The sequence below is a fragment of the Mustela nigripes genome, chromosome 17 (genome assembly GCF_022355385.1).
Source record: "Mustela nigripes isolate SB6536 chromosome 17, MUSNIG.SB6536, whole genome shotgun sequence".
Classification (NCBI taxonomy): Eukaryota; Metazoa; Chordata; class Mammalia; order Carnivora; family Mustelidae; genus Mustela; species Mustela nigripes.
In genome coordinates, this window is record NC_081573.1 from 4,527,915 (window position 1) to 4,552,326 (window position 24,412).

Genomic DNA, 24,412 nt, shown 5'->3' on the forward strand with positions numbered 1-24,412 from the left:
GGGGGGGGGGGGGGGGGGGGGGGGGGGGGGGGGGGGGGGGTGTTGCAGGCTAGCTGCAGGAGAGATGGGGACAGATGCGGAAGGAGAGACAAGGCAGCAGGCCTGGACTGGCTGCTGCGGGCATTCTGGCCTGTGGGTTCTCCAGCTGCAATTTCTGGCCCCTTTGTCCACGCCGGCCCCTGGGCTGGGTCATTGCCTATCTTAGGCTGTGGAAGGGGAATGACGGGTGCAGGTGCAGGAGGAGAACCAGCATAGACCCCCGTCATGCTCAAGAATCAGAGCCCCCGGGGGGGGGGGTGTCTTCATGAGCGTTCACATGACTCAGGGACAGAGGCACACACAGCCCCCAGGCCCCCAGGTGGAAAAATGAGTCCAGGATACAGACTCAAACCAACCCCTTACCCCTCTCTGTCTCTCGGTCTCTCTGTCTCCCCAGCTCGGGCTCTCATACATGCATTCAGGCACACAGACTACGCACATGCATTTTTATCTGAGTTAAAATGATCTTGAAAACTGCAGAAGGAGGAAGTGAATGTGTGTGCGTGTGCGCGTGCGTACACATGCACTGAGCTGGGGGGGGGGGGTGGCCCCGTGTCCGTGGGTCTGAGAGTCCGTCTGAGGATGTGCATGTTTGGGCAGACTGCTTCCCTCTGCCCCTCACCCATGGGGAACTCGGGTCTGTGCTGGAGCCGAGCCTGCTGATATGGGTGCACTTGTGTGTGTACTTAAGACGCTGCGTGGAGGGGAGGGTGAACCCAGGGCCACAGTCCCCCTCTGCCACCCACTGGCCAGCTCTGGGCTGGGACAAGCTACTCCCCCTCCTAGCACCTCAGTGTCCTCATCTGTCCATTAGGCGTCCTAACAGCTTCCTCCTCTGGTTTCTGTGAAGCTTAAATGAGAACACCATGTGTGCAGAGTCTGGGCTGTAGAAAGGGCTCCCTGGAACGCTGAAGCTATTATTGTTGTAGTTCTTGCTATTGTTGTTATGATCAGCCCATCCCCTTCTGTCTGGTCCTGGCTGCACCCCCCACTCTGCAACCAGAGCCGCCCTGCCCCCAATCCCACCACTGACTTCCCCACCTGGGAGGCCACCTGCTGCCTTGCCTTGAGCACCTGCAACCTCTGGGCCAATGGGGGTGGGGGGCAGATGGGGGTGCGGCCTTCCCAAGACCCCCTTGGCCACCTCCTCCCCCTTTGTCTTCTCCAGTCTGCTCCCTCTCTCCCAACCCCCACCCCCACCCCATACTGCCTCCCAGCCTCTCCTGCCCACACTTCACCTCCACAGTTGCCTTGTCTGGCACCTCACCTTCTTTGAGTTCCTCCTTTGAGTCTAACTCAACTCTGTGGTTGCTGCGAGGCCCACGGCCCCGGACCAATGTGACAGGAGTCTGACAAGCAGCCTGCGGCTGGGCCCTGTGCAGAGGGTGTTTTGTGCTGGGAAACTTGTCTCTTGGCAAACACTCCTGGACAGGAGTAGGATGAAGGGACAGGAGGTCCTGCAGGCAGTGAGAACACATGGATGGAGCCTGTGAGGGAAACCAGACTCTGGACACCCTCCCCGCCCCGCCCATAGACTTCTGGACATGGCATGTCACCCTCTCTCTCTCCCTTCATCTGTTTCTCTCTCTTACTCTCCCTCCATCTCTACCTCTTTATCTACCTTTCTGAAACCATGCAGAGAACTAAGTTTGAATTGGACTGAGTTCATTACTGGCCAAGTGTCTTGGGCAGACTTTCTCTCCCCACCCCACCCCTGCCTTGGTTGTCAGTTCTGTGAAATGGGTATAATCTTCTGGTCAGGAATGACTTGAGACAGTGCAGGGAGGGCAGGACTGGTCTTCATCTCTGCGGCCCTCAGCAGGTGGGTCAAACTCCCTTCAAGTCCTGAGTGGAGCAGGGATGGTGGCAACAGCAGCAGAGAGCCACTGTGGGGGTTGGGAAGTAGGCAGGCCACATGGGGTTCCTGTCCCTCACTGATCCTCTTCCCTTTCTCTCGCCCCCACAGCCCCCCGGCGCCCACGCGGAGCATGAACATTGAGGATGGCGTGTGCCCGCAGCTCCCTGTGCCTCCCACTGCTGCCCGGTAGGATGTCCTGGCCCCATGGGGCCCTGCTCTTCCTCTGGCTCTTCTCCCCACCCCTGGGGGCCGGCGGGGGCGGCGTGGCCATGACATTGGCGGCCGGAGGGGGCTCCCCACCGGCCACCTCCTGCCCCGCGGCCTGCTCCTGCAGCAACCAGGCCAGCCGGGTGATCTGCACACGGAGAGAGCTGGCTGAGGTCCCGGCCAGCATCCCTGTCAACACGCGGTACCTGAACCTGCAGGAGAATGGCATCCAGGTGAGCTGAGAGAGCAGCTGGTGGAGGTTGCGGGGGGGTGGGGCTGCCAGGGGAGGCACAGGTGTGGCCGGCTCCTCCTGCTCGAGCTGGCAGAGCCTTCTGGGTGTCCCCTTGGCACTTAGGAGATCTTATTTGCATACTGGGTTTTCTCATGCGAGGTTCCCTGTCTTTGTGCCAGGGTATTGGGGCTCAGGGGTTGGACGACCTGTCTGCCTCCCACAGTGTAGGACAGGCAAGCCCTTGGCCCGGCCCTGGAGTCATGAGTGTAGAGAGCGACCTTTGCACGAGGCCTCTGTGCTGTCCACCCTTCTCCACCCACCATGTGGCCCTGGGATCCTGAGGGCATGACCCTGTGCCTCAGTTTCTTCATCTGAAAAATGGGGATGATGGAGCCCCTGCCCCAAGGGGCTGGGTGAGGGCTGATGGGTTTTATACTGGTCAAGGACTTAGAATCTTCTGGCACCTGGCGAAGTGTACAGTGCAGTGTGGAGCTCATGTGCCTGCTTCCCAGAGAGTGTGACATTCAGAGATCTAAGCCTCCCATGTGCCTAGTCCCATGTCGGCACATGGCTGGTGCTCCGATGGGGCACCTGCCATCTGATTCACTGTGACCGTGACTAAGGTGGGCTATAAATGATGCTTGGAGGGCAGAGCCGTGTGTTTTAAAGCAGGGTCTCTCTTCTACTCTACTGGCATCTGGGGCCCGGTGGGCTCCGGCTGTGGGGGCCGAGCTGTGTGCTCTAAGATGCTGAGCTGCACCCCTGGCTACTAGATGCCAGCAGCCACCCCATCCCCCCGCCACTTCCCCAGATAGCTCCAGATGTGGCCAGATATTCAGGGAGGGGGGCTTGCCCTATCTGAGAACAACTGTCTTAAAGACCTGTGGTCAGTACCCCACATGCAAGCCTGCCCCAACCCCGGCCCATAAAGCCAAGAGAGAAGAGGGCTCCTGTTGATGTCCAGATCTGGCCTGGAAGCTAACATTCCCTTCTCCCGTGGCACACCCTGGTCTGTCCCTGGGAGGGAAAGGGGTTGGTGCCCCCATCTCACTGTCCCGGAGAGTCTGGGGTCAGGGCTCCTCTCTGCAGAAGAGAGGGGTCTTTTAGGGGCATGGTACCAAAGGGGCTGCCTGCATCAAGAAGGCTGTCCTACATGGCCATGGGGCTAGCACCAGTGAGGACAGGGTTGAGGTCCAGAAACAGTAGGGGTCTCTTCCTGTAGTCCCAGCCCTGCTCCTGCATGATGGTGGCCTCTGGCTCCAGGCCCACCTCCATGGCAGCGTCCCTGTCCTCCTGGTGTGCTTCCAGTCCACTCTGCATTCCCAAGCTCTAGTCTCAGCCAACCTGCCCCTGACACCTGCAGGGGGTTGACACCCTTGCTTCGTTCTCCCCATCCATGCCCTTGTTCTCTGGACTCTGTTTCCGTCTTTCATTTGTTCATGTGACATCAACACGGGTGCCAGCACCAGCTCGGGGCCAGGCCCTGTTTTTGTCCGGGAGCGGGATGCGCAGGGCCCTTTCCTGCTCTGGGCAGCTCACCTTGCAGAAGGGAAGAAACAGGGAACAAATGGGATGGCACGTTTCCGGAAGAGGAGATGCTAGCGCATCAGAAGTACCTCTGTGTGCTGAGTTCTCCCCAGCAGCCCAAGGCCACCGCAGCATCCCTTCAGCTCTGCTGTGCTTTTCTCTTTGGAGAGCTCAGTGAATGATTCAGGGCAGCAAACGTTCGCTGAGCACCCACAGGGGCCCTGCATGAGGCTCCACCCACAGACTCGTCCTAGCAACCTGAGATGCCCTCCCCCACTCCCACCCGCTCCTACCCTGGTGCCCAGTCCAGTCCCACAGTGGCCACCAAGGGGTCCTGGCCTCAGCCTAAAACCCTCTGCAGGCTCCTGGACTCCAGAATGAGGTCCAAGCTCTCTGTTGTGATGGCCAAGCCCAGTGCCGCTGGGCACGGCCTGTCAGCCCAGCCCTGGAGTTGACACCAGTTGTCCTCCTGGGGCTGGAAGTCACTCAGCTCACCACTCTGCCTGAATATGCCTATTTGGCCCTTGGGTCCCAGAGGCAAGCCTCCCTTCGTTGCCTTCCAATCTGAGCCTACAGACTCTCCCTCCAGCCATCTGTGCCCTTGCCCTTGATGCCTGTATTTGTTAAATATAGTCTTCTGGGTGGGGGCAGTAGTCTAGGACAACCAGGCCTGAACAGCCCCAGACACGGACATGACAAGGAAGTAAATGGTGTGTGTTCAGGATGCTGACGGCTGTGGGAAAAGGAAAGACACACAGGACAGGGGTGGTGGGTGCAGGAGGAAGGGTGGTTGGCTGCAGCTTTAAAGATATGAGGTCAGGGTGGCCTCATGGAGAAGGTGACACTTGAGCAAGAGTTGAAGGTGGAGCCTTATAGAAGGGCCTTCCAGGCAGAGAGGCCTGCAAGTGCAAAGGCCTTGGGGTGGGAGGCTGCCTGGTGTGTGAGAGGAACAGCGACAAGGCTGGTGTGGCTGCAACAGAGTGAGACAGGGCGAGGATGGTAGGTGAGGCCAAAGTGCCAGATCCTACAGGACCTCATGCTTATGGTGAGGACTTGCACTCTTTGAATGAGACGGGAGCCAGGGGAAACTCTGAGCAGAGGAGGTGGGCTGCTGACTTGGGTCTCTTCGGCTGAGGTGCAGGAGGCCTGTAAGTCACATGGATCAAGTGCCAGGGGCCCTGGGTTTGAATCCTGGATCTGCTGTTTTCTTGCTGGTGCAGAATTTGGGAGAGAAATGCCTGGAGCTTGGCTGGGACCAGGCTGGTTGCGGTGGAGGTGGTGAGAAGTGGGCAGATTCTGGGTCTGTTTTGAAGGTGGAGACAACAGGATTTTCCAGCAGAGTGGGTGTGGGAAGAGGGAAGAAAGGATGACTCCCAGGTTTTAGGTCTGAGCTGATCCTTTTGCTTGGGCCTGTTTGTGTGTGTGTCTGTCACCCGTCTCCCAGGCCTCTGGCTTCCAGACTTTCCATCCACATCCTTATCAGAATGTCCACGTGGGTGAACTTATTTGTAAGTCAAGCATAGTTCTGCTGTAGGCATGCGTCATATGCCCCCAAACTGCCTGCTCCCCCAGGGAGGAGAGTGTCCTGTCCCCAAGAATGGACACTTGTGAACATTCAGTGGAACGGGCCTCCCCTCGGGGACACCTTGCTGGTGGGGGACGGGAATGAGCCTGCCAAGGGAACCATCAGAGGAACTTAAGGAAATAACTTTTTAATTATCCAAATAAAAAAATGAAAAAAAAATCACCCCCTAATCCCACCACCTAGATATAAATAGCTACTGTTTATATTTTGCTTTAAAGCCTTCCTGGCTCTTTCCTGTGCCCATGTCAATGGATTTTTAAATTATTTATTACAGAATGAATGCAAATTAATTTAGAAAAACTAGAAAATACACCTAAGTAAAAACACAGGGACAAAAGCCAAGCGGAATTCTACAAACAGGTAATTCGCATTAGCACCTAGTGTCCTTCCGCTCAGATTCTCTCTGCTCATGCTCCCGGTGTGTGCCCGGTGGGCAGCCCTGGCCAACAGATTCCTGGCTTTTTTTTTTTTCCACTTTTGGAGAAAGAAATGAAATCACACCATTTGATAGTGGTTTGCAGCTGACTTTAGACCCTGAGTGGGTAACAAGAGCAGCTTTCTCCCTGACACTGACATCGTCTAAAACGTCAGTGCTAATGGCTGCATGGGATCCCAGTGCATGGCCTTCCCATTACTGCACCTGTCCCTTCTTTCCAGCGTTTGAAGTGATAGAAACAGCACTGTGGGGGCGCCTGGGTGGCTCAGTGGGTTGAGCCTCTGCCTTCGGCTCAAGTCATGATCCCAAGGTCCTGGGATTGAGCCCCACATCAGGCCCTCTGCTCAGCAGGGAGACTGCTTCCTCCTGTCTCTCTGTCTACTTGTGATCTGTCTGTTAAATAAATAAAATCTTTAAAAGAAAGAAAGAAAGAAAGAAAGAAGAAAAGAAAAGAAACAGCACTGTGGTCAACATCCCCCAGTGCGTGTTCTTGGAACTTTCTGGAATCTGCCCTTGGAATAAATTCCTAGAAGTAGAATCTCAGGGTCAAAGGGAATATCACAGAGGCGCTGCCCCAGAAGTCCTGTGTGTCCTGCTCCTGAGTGCTGTCCTCCCCACAGTGGCTGGTACTTCTCCACACCTGCGTGGGAGTGTGTGCATGCACACACACATACACTTACATGCACACATATACAGAGCCTGACACCAAAGCCCCATAGAAATGGCCAGAGTTCTGGGGATCAAAGAGCCCACCCTGTCCTGTCCATGGTCACTTGCTTGACATCTGGCTCCACATCAATGGTTAGTCCCGTGAAGGTAGGGGCTACACTGCATTCCCTCCCGTATGCCCAGCCCGGGAACAGAGCCTGGTGCACAGGAGGTGCTCAGCAGACCTGTGTCTATGGAAGGAAGGCTGGCTCCTGAGCTCCTGGCTTGGGAACTTAGCAGTGTGTGTGTGTGTGTGTGTGTGTGTGTGTGCGCGCGCGCGCGCGCGCACACACATGCACGCACGGAAGTGGGGGTTCTCTGTGGTGCCTGCAAGACCCACTGGCCTCTCTAGAATAGTGGCATCCACTCTCGGGGAGGGTTCAAACACTGTTCTGAGACAGGACAGGGACAACACGTGGTGGCTGTGGCTTTTCTACTGCCCCTAAGGAGCAAAATAATTTTTAACTATTTGCAGTCTTCCATGGGCCCTTTAACTGTTTCTGAAATGGGACAGCGCTCCTCCATGAGGCTGAGGTCCTCTCTGGGCACAGAGGCCTCATGCCTTCTCTTTCCTCCTCCACTGCTTTGTATCCTTGTCCCTGCTCTGTTCCCCTCCTCCCCAGAGCCAACCGTCCTAATGTGTTTACTGTGGATCTTTCTGCTTGTGTGTGTTCTTGCAAAATGCTTATTGTTGCTTTGTGTGCATGTATTTTTAATTTATGTAAATGAAGCTGCATTATAGATGGCTTTCTTTGTCTCATGTTTTCACCCAGCCTGGGTTTTTTTTTTTTTTTTTTTAAAGATTTTATTTATTTATTTGACAGAGAGAAATCACAAGTAGATGGAGAAACAGGCAGAGAGAGAGTGAGGGAAGCAGGCTCTCTGCTGAGCAGAGAGCCCGATGCGGGACCCGATCCCAGGACCCTGAGATCATGACCTGAGCCGAAGGCAGCGGCTTAAACCACTGAGCCACCCAGGCGCCCCCAGCCTGGGTTTTTAAGAGCCATCCACATCGGGGTGTGTGTGTGTGTGTGTGTGTACTCTGTTGCTTTAACTGCCACAGAATTCTCCTTGATGGGTGCCCCCTCACTTCCTGTCTTCCACCTCCCAAGTCAGGACAGACACCCAAGAGGCATGGAGTTGCCACCCCAAATTCTTCCTCAATACCCCTTTGGGAGCTGCATGATAGCATCTCTGGCATACACAGAGGTCATGCACGTACTTAACCTAACACAGTACTCAGAGCCATGGAGCGTTCAAGGAGCTGCCTGGGGTCCCTCAGGGGTCCACCATGAGGTCATGCGGGCAGCGTGTGACAGCACTTGACAAGGAAGGGTGCCTCTGTCTCAAGAAACCAACCAACCCACCCGAAAGAGGGGCTCAGAGGGGCTTCCGAGAGTGAGGTCGAAGGATAGCGAGAGGGTAGCAGCTCAGTTCTTGGTCATCTCCTGCGGCTATTCAAAACAGTTTCGAAGAATATCCAATGACACAGGAAAATGCTTAGATTAGGATCCTGAGCTTTCAAAAGATTCAAGTAGGATGTCCCATGTGTTTTAAACACTGCACGGAAAGCAAAAATAAAACGCAAGGACCACTCAGAACTGCTCAGACTGCCTTTCTCTTCGCACCACTGTTCTGATGGATGCTGCGTTTCTTCTCGTTCCTTTTAGTATCTAAATTTTCTTTAGTGAGGGCACTGAGTACTTTTTGTAATCAAGGAAAAGTTATACCTAAAAATAATACGGACAGAAGACTGTACAAGCTGAAGATGGATTTGCTCACCAGCCCCCAGAAAAGGGAAGAGAAACCTGAGCACTGACCCTGGGGGTGTGGGTTGAGAGTGCTTTTCCAGCAGGGACCTCTGCATTTGCATGAGGATAGGATTACTTCCCCCATTTCACGGAAGTCAAGTCAGACAGCCCCTCCCCTGACTTCTCACTTCTGAGCCTCACGCACTGAATCCTGTGTCTACACTCTTGCTTGTCTGGCTTCTGTTTGCTCCCCACGGCTGCTGGGGCTCCTCCTTGTCCTACCCCATAGCCATGGTGCTTCCTCTCTTACCCCTTTATCGTTGGATGATATTCTGTCTGATGAAGTTACCAGGCTCTCTTCCATTTCCTAGTGATGGGCATTTGGCTGGTTTCTGGTGTGGGGTTCCCCCTCAGCCTGACTCTAGATTTAGAGCCAGCACAGGCACAGGGGAACTCCTTGAGTGCCTTGGGCTTGGGCGGACCGCACATCCCTGGCACTGTCAGCGAGCCACACAGCTGCTGAAGTCCAACGCCAGCAGAGCTCAGTCCCCCAGGTGTCCCACCTGTCACCTTCCCCAACTGAGCCTGCCCAAGACAGAACCCTTTAGGACTCGGCCCTGCTGGCCCCCTGCCCCTCCCACTCAGCTCAGGCCTTTATGCTTGGTGTTCCCTCTTTCTGGAATGCTCTCCCACTCTTCTTCCTAGGGCACATTATCGAACCCGTCTCGGTTTCAGTTTCATCATCAGGGAAATGGGGATAATAACAGAGCTGCTGAGAAATTCAGTGCCTTTGCTCTTTAGACAAGCATGTACTCAGTGCCACTGTGTCCTAGTAGGAGATGCTGGTCACATGAGGGTGCAGCGTCACACGAGGCAGCGTATATATATTTACTTAGGAGGACCGAACAGGGGCCCCTGGCAAGTGGTCTGCTGCTGAGCAGCTCTAGCAAGTGTTGATGGTGACACCTTTGTCACGGTCGCGTTGGTCTTTCCTGACTCAGGGAAATATCTCAACCTCAGAGGTGCCTTCCCTGAACTCCCAGTCAGATCAAGGCCCCCTGGTCCCCATGGCACCCCGAATGTACTAATCACACGTGTGCACACTTGTCAAGTCACCACTGGCACAAAACGCAACCATGAAATTTAACAAATCAGAGAAAGTCTTGCCATCTTGCAGAGCCGTGTGGCCTTCCAGGAGAGGGACAGGTGGGGGTCCCCATGTTTTAGCTGAGTAGCTGAGGCCTGAGAGACAGAAGAGCCATGTCTCTGCCTCCATTAATTATATCACTTCTCTGAGCCCGCCTCTCGCCTGGTGGGGGTGGAGGTGGGGGGAAAGAGGGGTGTGTGTGTGTGGCCCCCAGCCATGCTCCAGGCTCCATCCACAACAGCCCTGTAAGTCCTGTTCTTACACCATTTCATAGGCTGGGGGGACTGTGGTGTAGGAGAGGAAGGCCATTGTGCCGGAGACCACAGTTCGGAGAGGAACTGGGACTTAGCCCAGGCAGTCTAGCTGGAGAGCTGGACTTTTTCACACTATTCCAGACGTTGCTTAATTCACAGTGATCTGGACTCTCTGTATCCTTGGTGATACAATCACAACAGAGTATTAGAGTCCTGGCTCTGTCCACACAGCCAGCCCCGGCTCTGGCCTTATCCTTGCACATCAGGACACTCACCCCAGCTTCTTCCAGGCCTCCCGTCCGCAGTCAGGGTCACTGCATTATCCTTGGACTCTAAACTGGCCCATGCTCCCTTTGCCGCAAAGACCCTTCCCAGGCTGGCCTGTCCCTGTCGCAGCCACACCACACTCGGGGCTGCCCTCTGCGGGGCCCAGACACTGCCCAGCCCTGCCCTTCCAGCCTGGGGGGAAACAGACCTTGACCTTGAAGGGCCACAGCCAAGTTCCCTTCCTCGTGGGTTCCAGATATTTAGTGTAATCCTCAGAACTATGACACCATGAAGGGAATCTCCTCCCCCACAAGGAAGCAGGCTCCATGCTGGAAGCTACCCTGAGACCATGAGTCCCTCTCCCTGCATGGTCTGCCCCTCCTGTGTCTGCCTGGCCCTGGCTTGTCAGTCTGCGGCCCCTTGTTCATGTCCCTCATTCCTTTATTGAGCAACTACTGTGTGCCAGGCTCTGCTGTAGGTGCAGTGAAGGGGACCTGTGCTATGTGCTCCTGATGGAGGTGGGAGCTGAGCAAAGAGTGGGGGCGGGCAGAGGCCGGGAGCCTCCCTGGGAAAGAGGTGTTTGACCACCCCCCAGCCTTCTCTTAACCCCCCCACTCACTGCCTTAGGCAAAGCTGGGGTGCACTTAGCTCCTGATATAGGTCTTACCTCCCCTCCCCAGGCATTATCTGCACCCAGGCTCACATGACTGTCCGGGCTGGGGGTAGGGATGCAGAGGTGGGGAACAGGCCAGACTCCACCAACAGGGCAGGGCTTGGCCCAGGAGGCCTCCTACATGGATGAATGGGAGGAGATGACGGGAGGGCAGGGGAGAGGGGAATAGGCCGGGGTGAGTGGACATACTCTTGTGTGAATGGGGCCGGCATCTGAGAGGAAGAGGCACGCACGGGGCAAGGACGTCTAGGAGGCCTTAGCAAGAAGGCTTTTTCTTTTTTTTTTTTTTAAGAGAGCCTTGGGTGACTAGTGCCCTGAGCAGGTGCAAAGGCTGGGATGGTGTTCCAGGAGGGGAGAGCATGAGCCCAAGTGTGGAGGAGGAGGAGGAGGAGAAGGAAAGTGACAGGAGCTCTCAGGCACTAAGCTCCTAATGTGTAAAAAGGCATTTCATCCTCTCACCAATCCTAGGAAGTAGATTTTATAATCCCCATTGCACAGATGGGGGAGCAGGCCTAAACTTGACCCCTAGTCGTAGAGGTAGTAAATGGTCAGCCATCAGGACTCCAGCGGTGTGCCAACAAAAAGGGTCGGCAGGGCTGGGGCAGGCATAAAACAAGTCTAAGTCTGCCCGGGGTACTAAGGAAGAGAGCAGTTCGGGCTCTCTCCTCTTGGGTTGATAGTGGGGGCCGCTGAGCTCTGGCCAGAGCCCTTCCCCACCCACCGCTTGTGCAGCAGTGGAAGGCCATCCTGTGGGGGCTGGAGAGGTTGGCTCCAGCCACCCTCACCCAGCATGGTTCCTGGAAGGTGGAGCACAGAGCCTCTGGGCACCTGCCAGTAGAGCTCAATGCCAGCATGACCTGGAAACTTCTAGCAGGTTTAGAACTTATTTTGGGGCAGCAAAGGTATAAGGTTGACAGAAACAATTATGGATTTCACTAAAGGAGGAGATGCTGTGTTCTAAATGGCCACCGTACCCCTGGGCTGTGCTGGGTTACTGTGATGCAGGCTTGTTCTCACCTAGTCCTCAGGACCCCTGTGCCCATGTTATGGAGGAGGACACTGAGGTCCCAAGAGGCTGAGTCTAGGCCCACATGGCTCAGTGCAGGAGCACCCAAGCTTGCCAGATTCCCTCAAGGGGATCCCAATTGAAAAGAGAGGCACAAGGCCCCTGCCACAGGGAAGGAGGAACTACAAGAAGTCATCACAAAAGCACTTGGTACAGAAAAACTACAATGTTTTTTAAATTGTGCATGCAAAGAACTAACACTCACAAGAAAAGACAGTTAGCTACTAAACTTTGTTATCAGTTCATACATTCAAAATGTAGAAAAACTATCTTCATAGCGTTAAGGTGAACAATTCACTTAATCATTTCCTACCACAGTTAAGTTTTTAATAAAGGATTTCTTGATGGTTTATTTTCTTAAAAACCCCAACAGAATGCAGTGGGGCTTTTCAGTGTTAGTTATGTTTACCTACCATAGCTGAAGCGGAAAGTCCCCTAAGAACAGGCCAACTTCCAGGATGACAGGAGAGGAAAGGCTCCCCCTCAGGGTTGGGAGTGGTTGTCAATGGATCACCCTCCCTTGCCTAACTGGCATCCATACCCTTGTCACTAAGCACAGAGTCAGGCCCATGTGGAGGAGGACTCAGCTGAAGGAGTGAGGGGCTATGGGTACTTGGCTATTAGGTGCCTGTCAGAAGCGAGACCCCAGGACTACCTCCTCTGCAACATCACAGAACATCAGTGTCCTTCCAGGCCCAGCATCAGGCCGGGAGGACCAGGGGAATTGCCCTCTCCAAGAACCAGTCCCCACTGCGTCCATCCTCCTCTGGGCCAGTGGTCACAAGAGTGCCCGGGTTTAAGATTATCTGCTGGGGTTGGGTGGATGTCAAACTGTGCCCTGGAGCGGCCCACACCTGCCTCTCCCTCTGCAGGCAGGGCAGCACCTGTGAGCTGTTTACACCATGGCCACTCAAATGATCATTTGCATAATTGTTATGTTTAGTGTCCTCCCCACTTGAGGTCAGGCTCTGGGAAGTCAGGGCTGTGTCTTTCTTGTCCACAGCTGGATCCCCAGAGCCCAGCAAGATACTTGACACATAGCAGACACTCAAAGAATATCTGTCAAATGAGCAAATCAACACATGGGTAATGGCTGAATCATGAACAGGCACCACAGCTCAAAGAATACACCAAAAACAACAGAGAGCCCAGCCCTCTTGGCTCAGGGTGGGTGGACATGACAGAGACTTCATATTTATTCAGACTGAGGAGAAGCAGACTTCAAGTCTTGGTTCTACTACTTCAGAGCTATGAGACTGAAGGCAGATTAACTTTTCCTCTCTGCAGTAAACTATCAAATATGAGGGGAGACAGAGACATGTGGCCAACAACCCCCACGTGACAGGATTTCCACAAGAACTAAGATCACCACCTTGGAGCATTTAGTACAGGGTCTGGTACACAACAGTCACTATCAAGTAATGGCTTTGCCCTTCTGCCTCATTGGGAACCTGCCCAGGATGACACTATTTCAGAGTAGGGATGGATCAGCCTTGTACTGTTTGGGAGGAGAGGAGAGGAACTGGCCAACAGTGGTCTTCAGGTATGCATGTTAAATTTTAAGGGTGACCACTAAAAGAAGAGAAAGGGAAAATGCATAAATTCTAAACTAGAGGGGTGCCTGGGTGCCTTAGTCAGTTAACTGTCTGCATTGGCTCAGGTCATGATCCCAGGAGCCCTACCTTGGGCTCAGCATGGAATCTGCTTCTCCCTCTGCCTGCCATTCCCCCTGCTTGTGCTCTCTCTCACTTGCTCACTCTCAAATAAAATCTTTTATTAAAAATTATAAAATAGTAGATAAGGGAAATGGAATAAGGAAATCAATGAAAAAGATGACAGGGAAGAGAAAGAATAGGCTGCAAAAAGTCAGGCAAAGAAAAAGCACAAAATAACAGAATAATTCCCAACATACTTGTAATTATAATAAATGTAAGTGGACTAAACTTCCAGTTAAAAGACAGAGATTTTTAAGACTATATTAAAAACGAAATCCAAAAGACACACCTAAGACAGCAGGTCAGTATGGATGAAAACAATTAAGATGGCAAATGTTGGGGCGCCTGGGTGGCTCAGTGGGTTAAGCCGCTGCCTTCGGCTCAGGTCATGATCTCAGGGTCCTGGGATCGAGTCCCGCATCAGGCTCTCTGTTCAGCAGGGAGCCTGCTTCCTCCTCTCTCTCTCTGCCTGCCTCTCTGCCTACTTGTGATCTCTCTGTGTCAAATAAATAAATAAAATCTTAAAAAAAAAAAAATTAAAAAAAAAAAAAAGATGGCAAATGTTAACAAAAAAAACAAAAACAAAAACAAACAGTTAGTTGGAACCAGTTCTATCACTGAGGGTTTCAACACTTTGGCATTGTCACCCAGGCCAAAAGGTGTGCAGGCGCACATCAACTAACACAACTGGGGTGCTCTCCAAATCAGACCCTTGTCCATTCTGGCCCATCCACTCAACACACTTGGCCGAAGGTGGCCAGGAACTAGGGGACAGGGAATGTGGAAACCATCCAGATGGTGTCCACTCATAAAGACTCAAAGCCTAGCCAAGGAGAAAGATGCATTAAGCCAGTATGGTAAGAGAATGTGCATGACACATTAGTGATCAGGGAAACACAGGGGGCTTACTGGGGGAAGGCAACTGAAATTTCTCAGAGAACAAGGATGAGGATGGCATCCCAGGCAGAGGGCATAGCCTATGCAAAGGCAGAGATGTTGGGCACAGCACAGCAAGCGTGTGGAACTCACACATCTCCCTATGGCTGGAGTAGAGGAGAGGCACTGGGACAGTCAGTCCTACAGGGCCTTTGACCCCAGGCTGAGAGTGATAGGGAGCCATGGGAGGACTGAGCAAGGATGTGGTGGTGTCTGAATGACATGTTAGCCAATGTAGAAGAAAGATGCTGAGGAAGAAACTGGATGCCCAGACTTGGACAAATGGTCATGATCACTATGAGCTGAATCAAAATTTTTAAATATATATATTTCTGCATGCTTGTCCAAATCTCACGGTGATCCTGCAGTATCTGTGAGGAAAGTGGGCTCAGAGATATTAGGACACTCGCCACAGGTCACACAGCTGGTCAGCAGCGAAGTCAGAATTCAAACCCAGACCCAGCAACTCCCCACTAGGCTGTTCCCCAGGCATCCTGCAGAGGAGGGAGAACTGACTGGAATCCTGGTAAAAATAAAAGCCCTCACTATTTAAAGCAACCCAACAGCACATCTTCAATAAAACCAGGCTTCCCTTTGCAGCAACACCCCCGTCCTGCTTAGCTCTCAAGTACATTAGTAAAGTGATTGGAGGGACCCCACCCCCCTTGGAAATGCCCCTCATCTCCCTTCACACATGCCCTTCCCATCACTTCTGAGACAAAGCTCACAGAGCAGGAATAGCCTCTGCCAGCAAGCACCTTAAGGACATACGGACATACGGTAGTTGTGGTCTCTCCATCCAGAGGACCAGGAAGATGTGGGCTGGAATCCCAGCTGTGTACTTCCCAGTGGGCACGGTGGGATTCCCTACTGAGTCACTGGACCTCACTGAGCCTCGGCCTCCAGGTACACACCCCAAGTCTGCGGCATCCTCATTGTGTGACTTCACTGAGCCGCTTCCCTCTCTGAAAAGTAAGCTTGACAATAGTCTGCCTTGCAGGGCTGGTGGGGGACAGCTGAGGTGACAAACGAATGCCCAGCCCAGAGCCTGGCATTTGTCACCTCGTCTCAGTGAACACCTGCAGTGCCAAGTCCTGTGCTGAGCAAATGTCAGCCATTCCCTTGAGTCTCAGGGACAACTGTAAGGTCGACATCATGATGCCCTTTCATGAGTGCCCCCCCACACACATTTGCACCTTCAGAACTGCTTTATCCCCATGCAATAAAAAGCAGTGGATGAATGAATGAATAAGGGACATTTGGGTTGGCTCCAAGGGAGTGAGCAGGAATTTTCCAGGCAGACAAAAAGGGAAGGACATCCTGAGAAGAGAGCAGCATAAGCAAAGATAGTTCTAGGAGTGGTTATTGACTGAAATGTCACCAGAGTGAGGGTTGCCAAGGGCAGGGGGCTGTGCAGAGGGGAGGGGAGAGGCGAGCAGAAGTCAGCCAAGCAGGGCTGAATTTCCTCTGAGAGCACTGGGGAGCCAAGGAGGGCTGCAGGCCTGCCTTCCACCAGGAAACTGGGCTGGGGGGCTGCACCGTGAACAGAGACCCTGGAAGGGGGGAGGAGCAGACTGGCACACAGTGCTTTCCTGCTCAGCTTGCAAATGGGTTCCCTGGGAACTGGGAAGGCCCCAGAGCTAAGTGTCATGGAGACTAGGTGAGGGCGAGTTGTCTCTGGCCCCTGAACCAGCAGCCCTTTTGTTCTGGATTTCTAGGTCCAAACTCTCAAGTCTAACCTTTTAAGAGCCCACCGCATTCTCCCCCTGGTGATTAGTGATGATGGGATCCTCCTGCTGCCACAGTTGTCCTTACTATTATTTTAATAGAGCCTGCCAGCGAGTGAGGGCCTGCTTTGTGCCTTGCCAGTGTTTCCCAGGGTGATGATAAAAGACACCCTACGAGGAGGGTTCTGTGCTTGTGATGTTTGGGAAACCCAGAGTGGAGCAAAGTCGAACCGTCCTTCCCCATAGGACTTCTCGGACTTTCAGCTCACAGCAGTGGCGCCTCCAGGAGGAAATGTGCGGCTCCAGATGCATTTGATCAGGGAAGCTTTTTGTTGCTACTGTCAGATATCACCTCATGGGATTAGCCCGGTCTCCCCCGTGCTCCTCCTAGGAGGGAACCGAGGCTGCAGCCATCCACAGGACCACAGGAGCCAGGTCCCAGGGCCTCTCAGGGTCCTGGGGCTGTGGCCCCAGTCTTGGGTACACACCCTGTTGCCTGGAGAGACCCCAGGCCAGCCCTCCTCGAGGCCATCCGGCCAGCGTGTTCTGCTCCTCCCTCTGAATCCCCCCACCTCCATCCCAGATCCTGCAGGTGCCACCAGAGAGCTTTAGACCAGATTCCTTTATCTGATAGCATTTACTGGGGTTTAGTCCCACTTTAAAAGTTAGCCACTGCAGGAAATTAGAGAAGGCAGAAGCGTATTAAGGAAAATAAGTAATTGACCCTGGCAATTCCATCTCAATGTCCCAAAGGAGGTATCACCCTGGAAAATAATTCTAGATAGCCATGAAATTTGTTTTTGAAGCATGTATCATGAAATGGGAAAATACATTGTAATACTATTTTTTTTAAAGATTTTATTTATTTATTTGACAGAGAGAAATCACAAGTAGACGGAGAGGCAGGCAGAGAGAGAGAGGAAGGGAAGCAGGCTCCCTGCTGAGCAGAGAGCCCGACGAGGGACTCGATCCCAGGATCCCGAGATCATGACCTGAGCCGAAGGCAGCGGCTTAACCCACTGAGCCACCCAGGCGCCCTGTAATACTATTTTTTTAAGTTTCATTTTTATTTAAGTAATCTCTACTCCCAAAACGGGGCTCGAACTCATGACCCCAAGATCAAAGAGTCAGACACTCTACTGACTGAGCCAGCCAATCGCCCCTACAGTGTAATACTACTACTAAGGGAAATTCAGGGCCAAGGAGGAAATATCACATCACCAAAATTTTGTGAAATATAAAAAAGGTGAAAAAGAGATATATCCCTGCATTATATGCAGGAAGAAAAGATTAGAAGGATGTATACCAAATTGTTAACATAAGTTAATATAAGTAGAGGCTCATTTTTCTTTTCCTCTCAAGACTTTTTCCTGAAATTAGTATATACTACTTTTTTAAAAGATTTTATTTATTTGACAGAGATCACAAGTAGGCAGAGAAGCAGGTAGAGAGAGAGGAGGAAGCAGGCTCCCCACTGAGCAGAGAGCCTGATGGGTCTTATTATGGGATGGCACTGTCGGAGTCATTCCTGGTCTGCATCAGTATGGAGTGGGAGAAACCTGCACTGGGAATAATGGGGTTCCTGGAGGGACCGGGGGTATGGGCGTAAACAGGAGTCTGGGGCCGGATGTCCAGCGGGGAGAGGAGGAGGCTGAGTGGGGCTGGGCCATGGGATGAAGAGGAAGGGATGGGACACTGAGTCAGCGAACAGAGGGGTGGTGGGGGACTGCTGGGTCCCAGCGTGTCAGGCTCACGTCTCTGATTTTCAGTTAGATGGAGCAGTAAGGGGTTTTCTGCCCCAAGAGCCACCCTCCTCAGGCTCTGATCCCAATGGCACACAAGTTACGGAACATCAACAACAAGAGCCCCCCCCCCCCCCACCGCGTGCACACTCTCTAGTGATCACACTGTGGCCTCCAAAGTGGCTCTCATTCTCCTTTCACAGCCAGCCCTGGATGGGAGGCCCAGAGAGTCCAGCCAGCAGGCCCCATAGCCAGGAGAGAGGGGAACGGGACAAGAACTGGGCTCTGTCTTCACAGCGCATCTGATGTCCCAGCCACTGGCTACCTCTGTGGGCCTCCATTCTTGCCTTTTGGAAACAGGCAAAGTTCCTAGTTCAAAAAGCTGCTGGAGGGGCGCCTGGGTGGCTCAGTGGGTTAAAGCCTCTGCCTTCAGCTCAGGTCATAGTCCCAGGGTCTCTGCTCAGCAGGGAGCCTGCTTCCCTTCCTCTCTCTCTGCCAGCCTCTCAGCCCACTTGTGATCTCTGTCAAATAAATAAATAAAATCTTTAAAAAAAAAAAAAAAAGCTGCTGGAGGATAAAATGCAGCTGCATTCACAAAGCCTCCAAGACGCAAGGAAGCACCTGGTAACCTTCTCGTCCTAACACAGTGGCCACACTGGCCACACAGGGCCACTGAGCGCACAGGCCGTAAACCACGTGTGCAAAGACTGCAAAAAGAGGATAAAATAGTTCCTTCATAGTTCTCATCTTGATTACACGTTGAAATCATAATATTCTAGATATATTGGGTTAAATATATTATTAAAATTGATTTCACCTGTTTTGGTTTTCTTTTTTTTAATGTGGCTTCTAGGAAATATAAAAGTAATATGTAGTTCACATTGTATTTCTGCTGAATAGCCCTGACGTAAGGTGGCTGTTGTTAGTCTGTGATTATGACAGTGTCAGGAATATTATTGTTCCTTAAGCTGGGTGCCTCTCAGCTAGTGTTTTTAAAAAATAAATTTTTACTTGTCTTTTTTTAAGTAGGCTCCATGCCCAGCATGGAGCCCAACACAGGACTTGAATTCACGACCCTCAGATCAAAACCTGAGCTAAGATCAAGAGTCAGATGCTTAGCCACTGAACCACCCTGTCGCCCCTAAAAAAGCTTTTAAAAATGCTTTTCTACTTAGGATAAAAGTAATTTGGGTTCATTAAAGAAATAAGTAAATAGGGGTTGCTCAGTGGGTTAAGCCTCTGCCTTCAGCTCAGGTCATGATCTCAGGGTCCTGGGATCGAGCCCCACATCAGGCTCTCTGCTCAGTGGGGAGCCTGCTTCCCCCTCTCTTTCTGCCTGCCTCTCTGCCTACTTGTGATCTCTGTCAAATAAATAAATAAAATCTTAAAAAAAAAAAAAAAAGAAAGAAGTAAATAAAAAATTGCCCATAATCCCCGACAGCTGGACTTCACTGCCAAGAAGAGCCTGGAGTACGTACTTATGGTCTTTTCTTGGTGCGTATATGAGTACAGCTAATTCCTCAGCTTCTTTTTAAAATCCTACAAAGTCACAGGCACCTGGCTGGCTCAGTCAGTGGAGCGCGCAACTCTTGATCTCAAGGTTGTGAGTTCGAGCCCCACACTAGGTGTAGGGATTATGTAAAAATTCAAACTTTAAAGAAAATAAAATCCACATAGTGTATACTCTGGAGTTTTCTATTCCCCCCCCCCCAATATTATAACGCAAGCACTCCCCAGGGCATTAAGTAGCCTTCAGAAAAGCCATCTGAATGGTCACACATTCATGGTCGGTCACACCTCAGTGCGCCCTGCACTGGGACTACTAAGAATCTGGTAAGATTCTGCCTCCCATGCCCATCCCAGCACGGACCCTCCTGTGGCCCCTCGGGCCCTACCTGGAGAGGCTGCAGCCAAGCTCAGGGGTTAAGAGCGGGGTCTCTGGAGTCCCCACAGACTATGGTCATTCCCCTGAGATGACCTCAGCCAGATAGCAAGTCTGTCATCTCTTTCTGTGTGACCTTGGGCAAGTCACTGCACCTCTCTCTGCCTCCCGCTAAGATGCAGATAATTCATAATCCCTCCTGTGAAATCCTTGAGGCCAGATGTTCTGACATCTGCTGGTAAAAGGTGAGGCCCTAACATCCAGCACATATTTTATACCCCCCCCCAACCTCTACCTCTTAGCAAGTGTGGGACTATTTAGAGTAAAGTGTTTTAACAGTCACATGAGTGGGCTCAATAAAAAGCTCTAAATTAGCTTCACGTGAGTTCTGATCAGGCTGTACCACCGTATGGCATTTGGTGCCAAAGTTAGGGAAAATCTTCTGGTTTTTGGAGCTTTATGGATTTCATAGTCCCAAATATTGATTAAGTACCTACCTCATAGGGCAGTTTGGTGGATTAAATGGGCTGTTGCCCATAAGGCATTTAGAATGGTGTCTGGTGCCAAAGAGGGGCTCAGTGCCTGTTAGCTGTTGGTGTGAGTGTTTTTAATCTTTTTTTCCTGAGGTGTAATTTACATATAGCAAAATGCCCCTGTTTTCCGTACAGTTTGGGAGCTTTGGCAGTCTTACTCATCCAGACAGCCACCACCCCAGCTGAAAACCTTTCCATCACCCGAGAAGGTTCCCTCGTGCCCCTTGCCAGCCTGGCCTCCACCCCTGACCCCGCCACACTCAAAGATGACCGCTTAGCACAGGTCAGACGCGGGACGGACACGACCCTACCGCTGGTGCGCCTTCATGTCAGGCTTCTCTAGCTCGACAGGACGCCCGCTGCTGAGAGCGGCCGTGTGTAGGGACAGTTGCTTCCTCCTCGGCTGCCACAGTGTTCCCCGGAGCGCTCACACAGTGTGGGTCCCTGAGCGGTGGACAGACCTTCGGGTCGCGTCTGGTAATGCCGCAGTGAACACAGGGTCTGTGAGCGCCCTCCGCAAACCGGAGAAGGACTACGGCCCTCCTCTCCCGCGGGGGAAACACGCGAGAAGAGGCACGCCCAGGGGTGCATCACGTGCGTCAAGTGTGTTGCATCTGCCTCGGGGAGAAACAAAGGGTTTCCCAAGGTAGTCTTCGGGGTTACAGGCCCCGGGGTGGGGGGGGGCGGGTCTGCACTTGGGGGGGGGGGGGGGGGGGGGCGTGGTGTGCTGGGCGCAAGGGACTCCGACGTGATTAGCCGCGGCAGGGGCCGCGCTGAGGGTGTCTCCTCTCCCCCACCGCAGGTGATCCGCACCGACACGTTCAAGCACCTGAGGCACCTGGAGATCCTGCAGCTGAGCAAGAACCTGGTGCGCAAGATCGAGGTGGGCGCCTTCAACGGGCTGCCCAGCCTCAACACGCTGGAGCTGTTCGACAACCGGCTCACGACGGTGCCCACGCAGGCCTTCGAGTACCTGTCCAAGCTGCGGGAGCTCTGGCTGCGCAACAACCCCATCGAGAGCATCCCTTCCTACGCCTTCAACCGTGTGCCGTCCCTGCGGCGCCTGGACCTGGGCGAACTCAAGCGGCTGGAGTACATCTCGGAGGCGGCCTTTGAGGGCCTGGTCAACCTGCGCTACCTCAACCTGGGCATGTGCAACCTCAAGGACATCCCCAATCTGACGGCCCTGGTGCGCCTGGAGGAGCTGGAGCTGTCGGGTAACCGGTTGGACCTGATCCGCCCGGGCTCCTTCCAGGGCCTCACCAGCCTGCGCAAGCTGTGGCTCATGCACGCCCAGGTGGCCACTATCGAGCGCAACGCCTTCGACGACCTCAAGTCGCTGGAGGAGCTCAACCTGTCCCACAACAACCTGATGTCGCTGCCCCACGACCTCTTCACACCCCTGCACCGCCTGGAGCGCGTCCACCTCAACCATAACCCCTGGCATTGCAACTGCGACGTACTCTGGCTGAGCTGGTGGCTCAAGGAGACGGTGCCCAGCAACACGACGTGCTGCGCCCGCTGCCACGCACCCGCCGGCCTCAAAGGCCGCTATATCGGCGAGCTGGACCAGTCGCACTTCACCTGCTACGCGCCGGTCATCGTGGAGCCGCCCACGGACCTGAACGTCACCGAGGGCATGGCAGCCGAGCTCAAGTGCCGCACAGGCACCTCCATGACCTCCGTCAACTGGCTGACGCCCAACGGCACCCTCATGACCCACGGCTCCTACCGCGTGCGCATCTCCGTCCTGCACGACGGCACGCTCAACTTCACCAACGTCACCGTGCAGGACACGGGCCAGTACACGTGCATGGTGACGAACTCGGCCGGCAACACCACCGCCTCCGCCACGCTCAACGTCTCGGCTGTGGACCCCGTGGCGGCCGGCGGTGCTGGCGGTGGGGTCGGCCCGGGCGGCCCGGGCGGCGGCGGCGGCGGGGGCGGCAGCGGCGGCTACACCTACTTCACCACCGTGACCGTGGAGACCCTGGAGACGCAGCCGGGAGAGGAGACCCTGCAGCCGCGGGGGACGGAGAAGGAGCCGCCGGGGCCCACGACGGACGGTGTCTGGGGCGGGGGCCGGCCCGGGGACGCTGCCGGCCCTGCCTCGTCATCCACCACGGCGCCAGCCCCGCGCTCCTCGCGGCCCACGGAGAAGGCGTTCACGGTGCCCATCACGGACGTGACGGAGAACGCCCTCAAGGACCTGGACGACGTCATGAAGACCACCAAGATTATCATCGGCTGCTTTGTGGCCATCACGTTCATGGCCGCCGTGATGCTCGTGGCCTTCTACAAGCTGCGCAAGCAGCACCAGCTCCACAAGCACCACGGGCCCACGCGCACCGTGGAGATCATCAACGTGGAGGACGAGCTGCCTGCCGCCTCGGCCGTGTCCGTGGCCGCCGCCGCCGCCGTGGCCGGCGGTGGGGGCGTCGGCGGGGACAGCCACCTGGCCCTGCCCGCCCTGGAGCGAGACCACCTCAACCACCACCACTACGTGGCGGCCGCCTTCAAGGCGCACTACAGCGGCAACCCCAGCGGCGGGGGCTGCGGTGGCAAGGGCCCCCCAGGGCTCAACTCCATCCACGAACCTCTGCTCTTCAAGAGTGGCTCCAAGGAGAACGTGCAAGAGACGCAGATCTGAAGCCGCCAGGCGGGGGGGTGGGAGGGGCCGCCCCGGGGCTCGGGCCACACCAGGACCCTCCCCGCAGCCCCGGCCCCCCCCCCCCGCGCTGGCGCCCGGACCTCGCAGGGAAGGTCGGGGAAGGAGGGGTCGCAGCCCCGCCCGCGTTCGGACCCCAGGTGGCTCACCCCCGCGCGAGGACAGGGTGGGGCTCCGGGAACCGGGCCCCCAGCGGTTCTGGCCGCACCCTCCCAACCCAGGCGAAGGGAGGGGCTGCGGGATTCCGGAGAAGTGGCTGGAACCCTCCGCTTTTCCTCCTCGAGCTCTCGACCGACCCATCCCGGCCCTCCGCCTTCCGGGGGAGAGCGGAGCTTTTTGGGGGGTGTCCTTTCCCCTCATCCCCAACGACCTTCCTTTTACGGTTCATTTTTTGCAGTTTGACGCCTGTCCCCGCTCCCGCCCCTATGCCCTCGAAACTGAAGAGACAGACGCGCGCGCGGTCAGAGCCTCCAGACACCCTGCCCTGCCCCCTTCACCCCCAGCCCTCACCTGGCCCACAGACTCTTTTGATACTGAAGGGAGGTTTGCGTCAACGACTACCTGCTCTGTAATTACTTTAAAAAAAAAAAAACACGGAAAAAGTAAAAAAAAAAAAAAAATTCTTTTTGGGTCATGAAAGCATGGAGGACAGAGAAAACATGAATGCGGACGGGGGTGCAATGAGGATGGAAAAGTCCAAAGTGTCACAGGCCCGCCCAGAGGGTCGCAGGTGTCAGCTCCTCTGGGGGCTCTCCCCTCACCCTTGACCCCAGGAGCCCCAGACAGGGCTCAGGCACCCAGCACCTCCCGATGTTCTGAGGCCCTTGTCCCCACCCCACCCTCACTCATGCGGGGGCCAGGGTGGGGGGGCGTGGGTAGTGTGGTCCACAGGTTGGGGCTGGGCAGCTCTTAGAATCAAGGTGCGGGCAGGGCCCTGCTCCCTCTGGAGCCTGTGGGGAAGATCCTTCCCTGCCTCCTCCCGCTCAGCTACCGTCCAGTCTCCCCTCTTCCATCCACCCATGCTCTATCTCTCTGTCCAAATTTCCTCTTTTTTATAAGGACACCAGGCAAATGGAATTAGGGCCCACCCAATGCCAGCAGGGGCTCATCTTAATTCTATCATCTGCAAAGACCCTGTTTCCATATTAGGTCACATTCACGGGTCCTGGAGGTCAGGACTTCAGCATATCTTTTTAGGGGAAACAGTTCCACTCAGAACAGAGCCAAACCAGATGTGTCCATCCCCTCTGCAAACCCCAAGCCACTGCCTGGAGCCAGAGAGTCAGGCCGAAAGGGGGAAGGCGGGCCGGCCCAGGGAGCTGCTCTGCCTTCGGGCTTACACAGAGCTATGGGGGGAAGGGAGCTGGATGGAGCTGTGCAGTAACTCAGAAGCTCAGGGTCTCACACACCGCCCAGGGAGGGAACAGGAGTCAGCAGGTGAGAGCGAACCCCAGGGGTC

General features: G+C 54.3%; 1 protein-coding gene across 2 annotated transcripts in view; it reads left to right on the plus strand.

The window, feature by feature from the left end:
* LRRC4B (leucine rich repeat containing 4B) overlaps window positions 1-23,539 on the plus strand; it is a 37,689-nt gene extending 14,150 nt beyond the window's left edge. The window contains exons 2-3 of one of the 2 annotated variants that reach the window (XM_059382451.1): window positions 2,006-2,337; window positions 21,088-23,538. In XM_059382451.1, the coding sequence (XP_059238434.1) occupies window positions 2,041-2,337; window positions 21,088-22,935 (2,145 nt within the window). In that variant the 5' untranslated portion in view covers window positions 2,006-2,040 and the 3' untranslated portion in view covers window positions 22,936-23,538. Of the gene's footprint in view, window positions 1-2,005; window positions 2,338-21,087 lie in introns of both variants that reach the window. The other variant, XM_059382452.1, reaches the window with a different exon arrangement.
* Window positions 23,540-24,412: the final 873 nt, after the last annotated feature.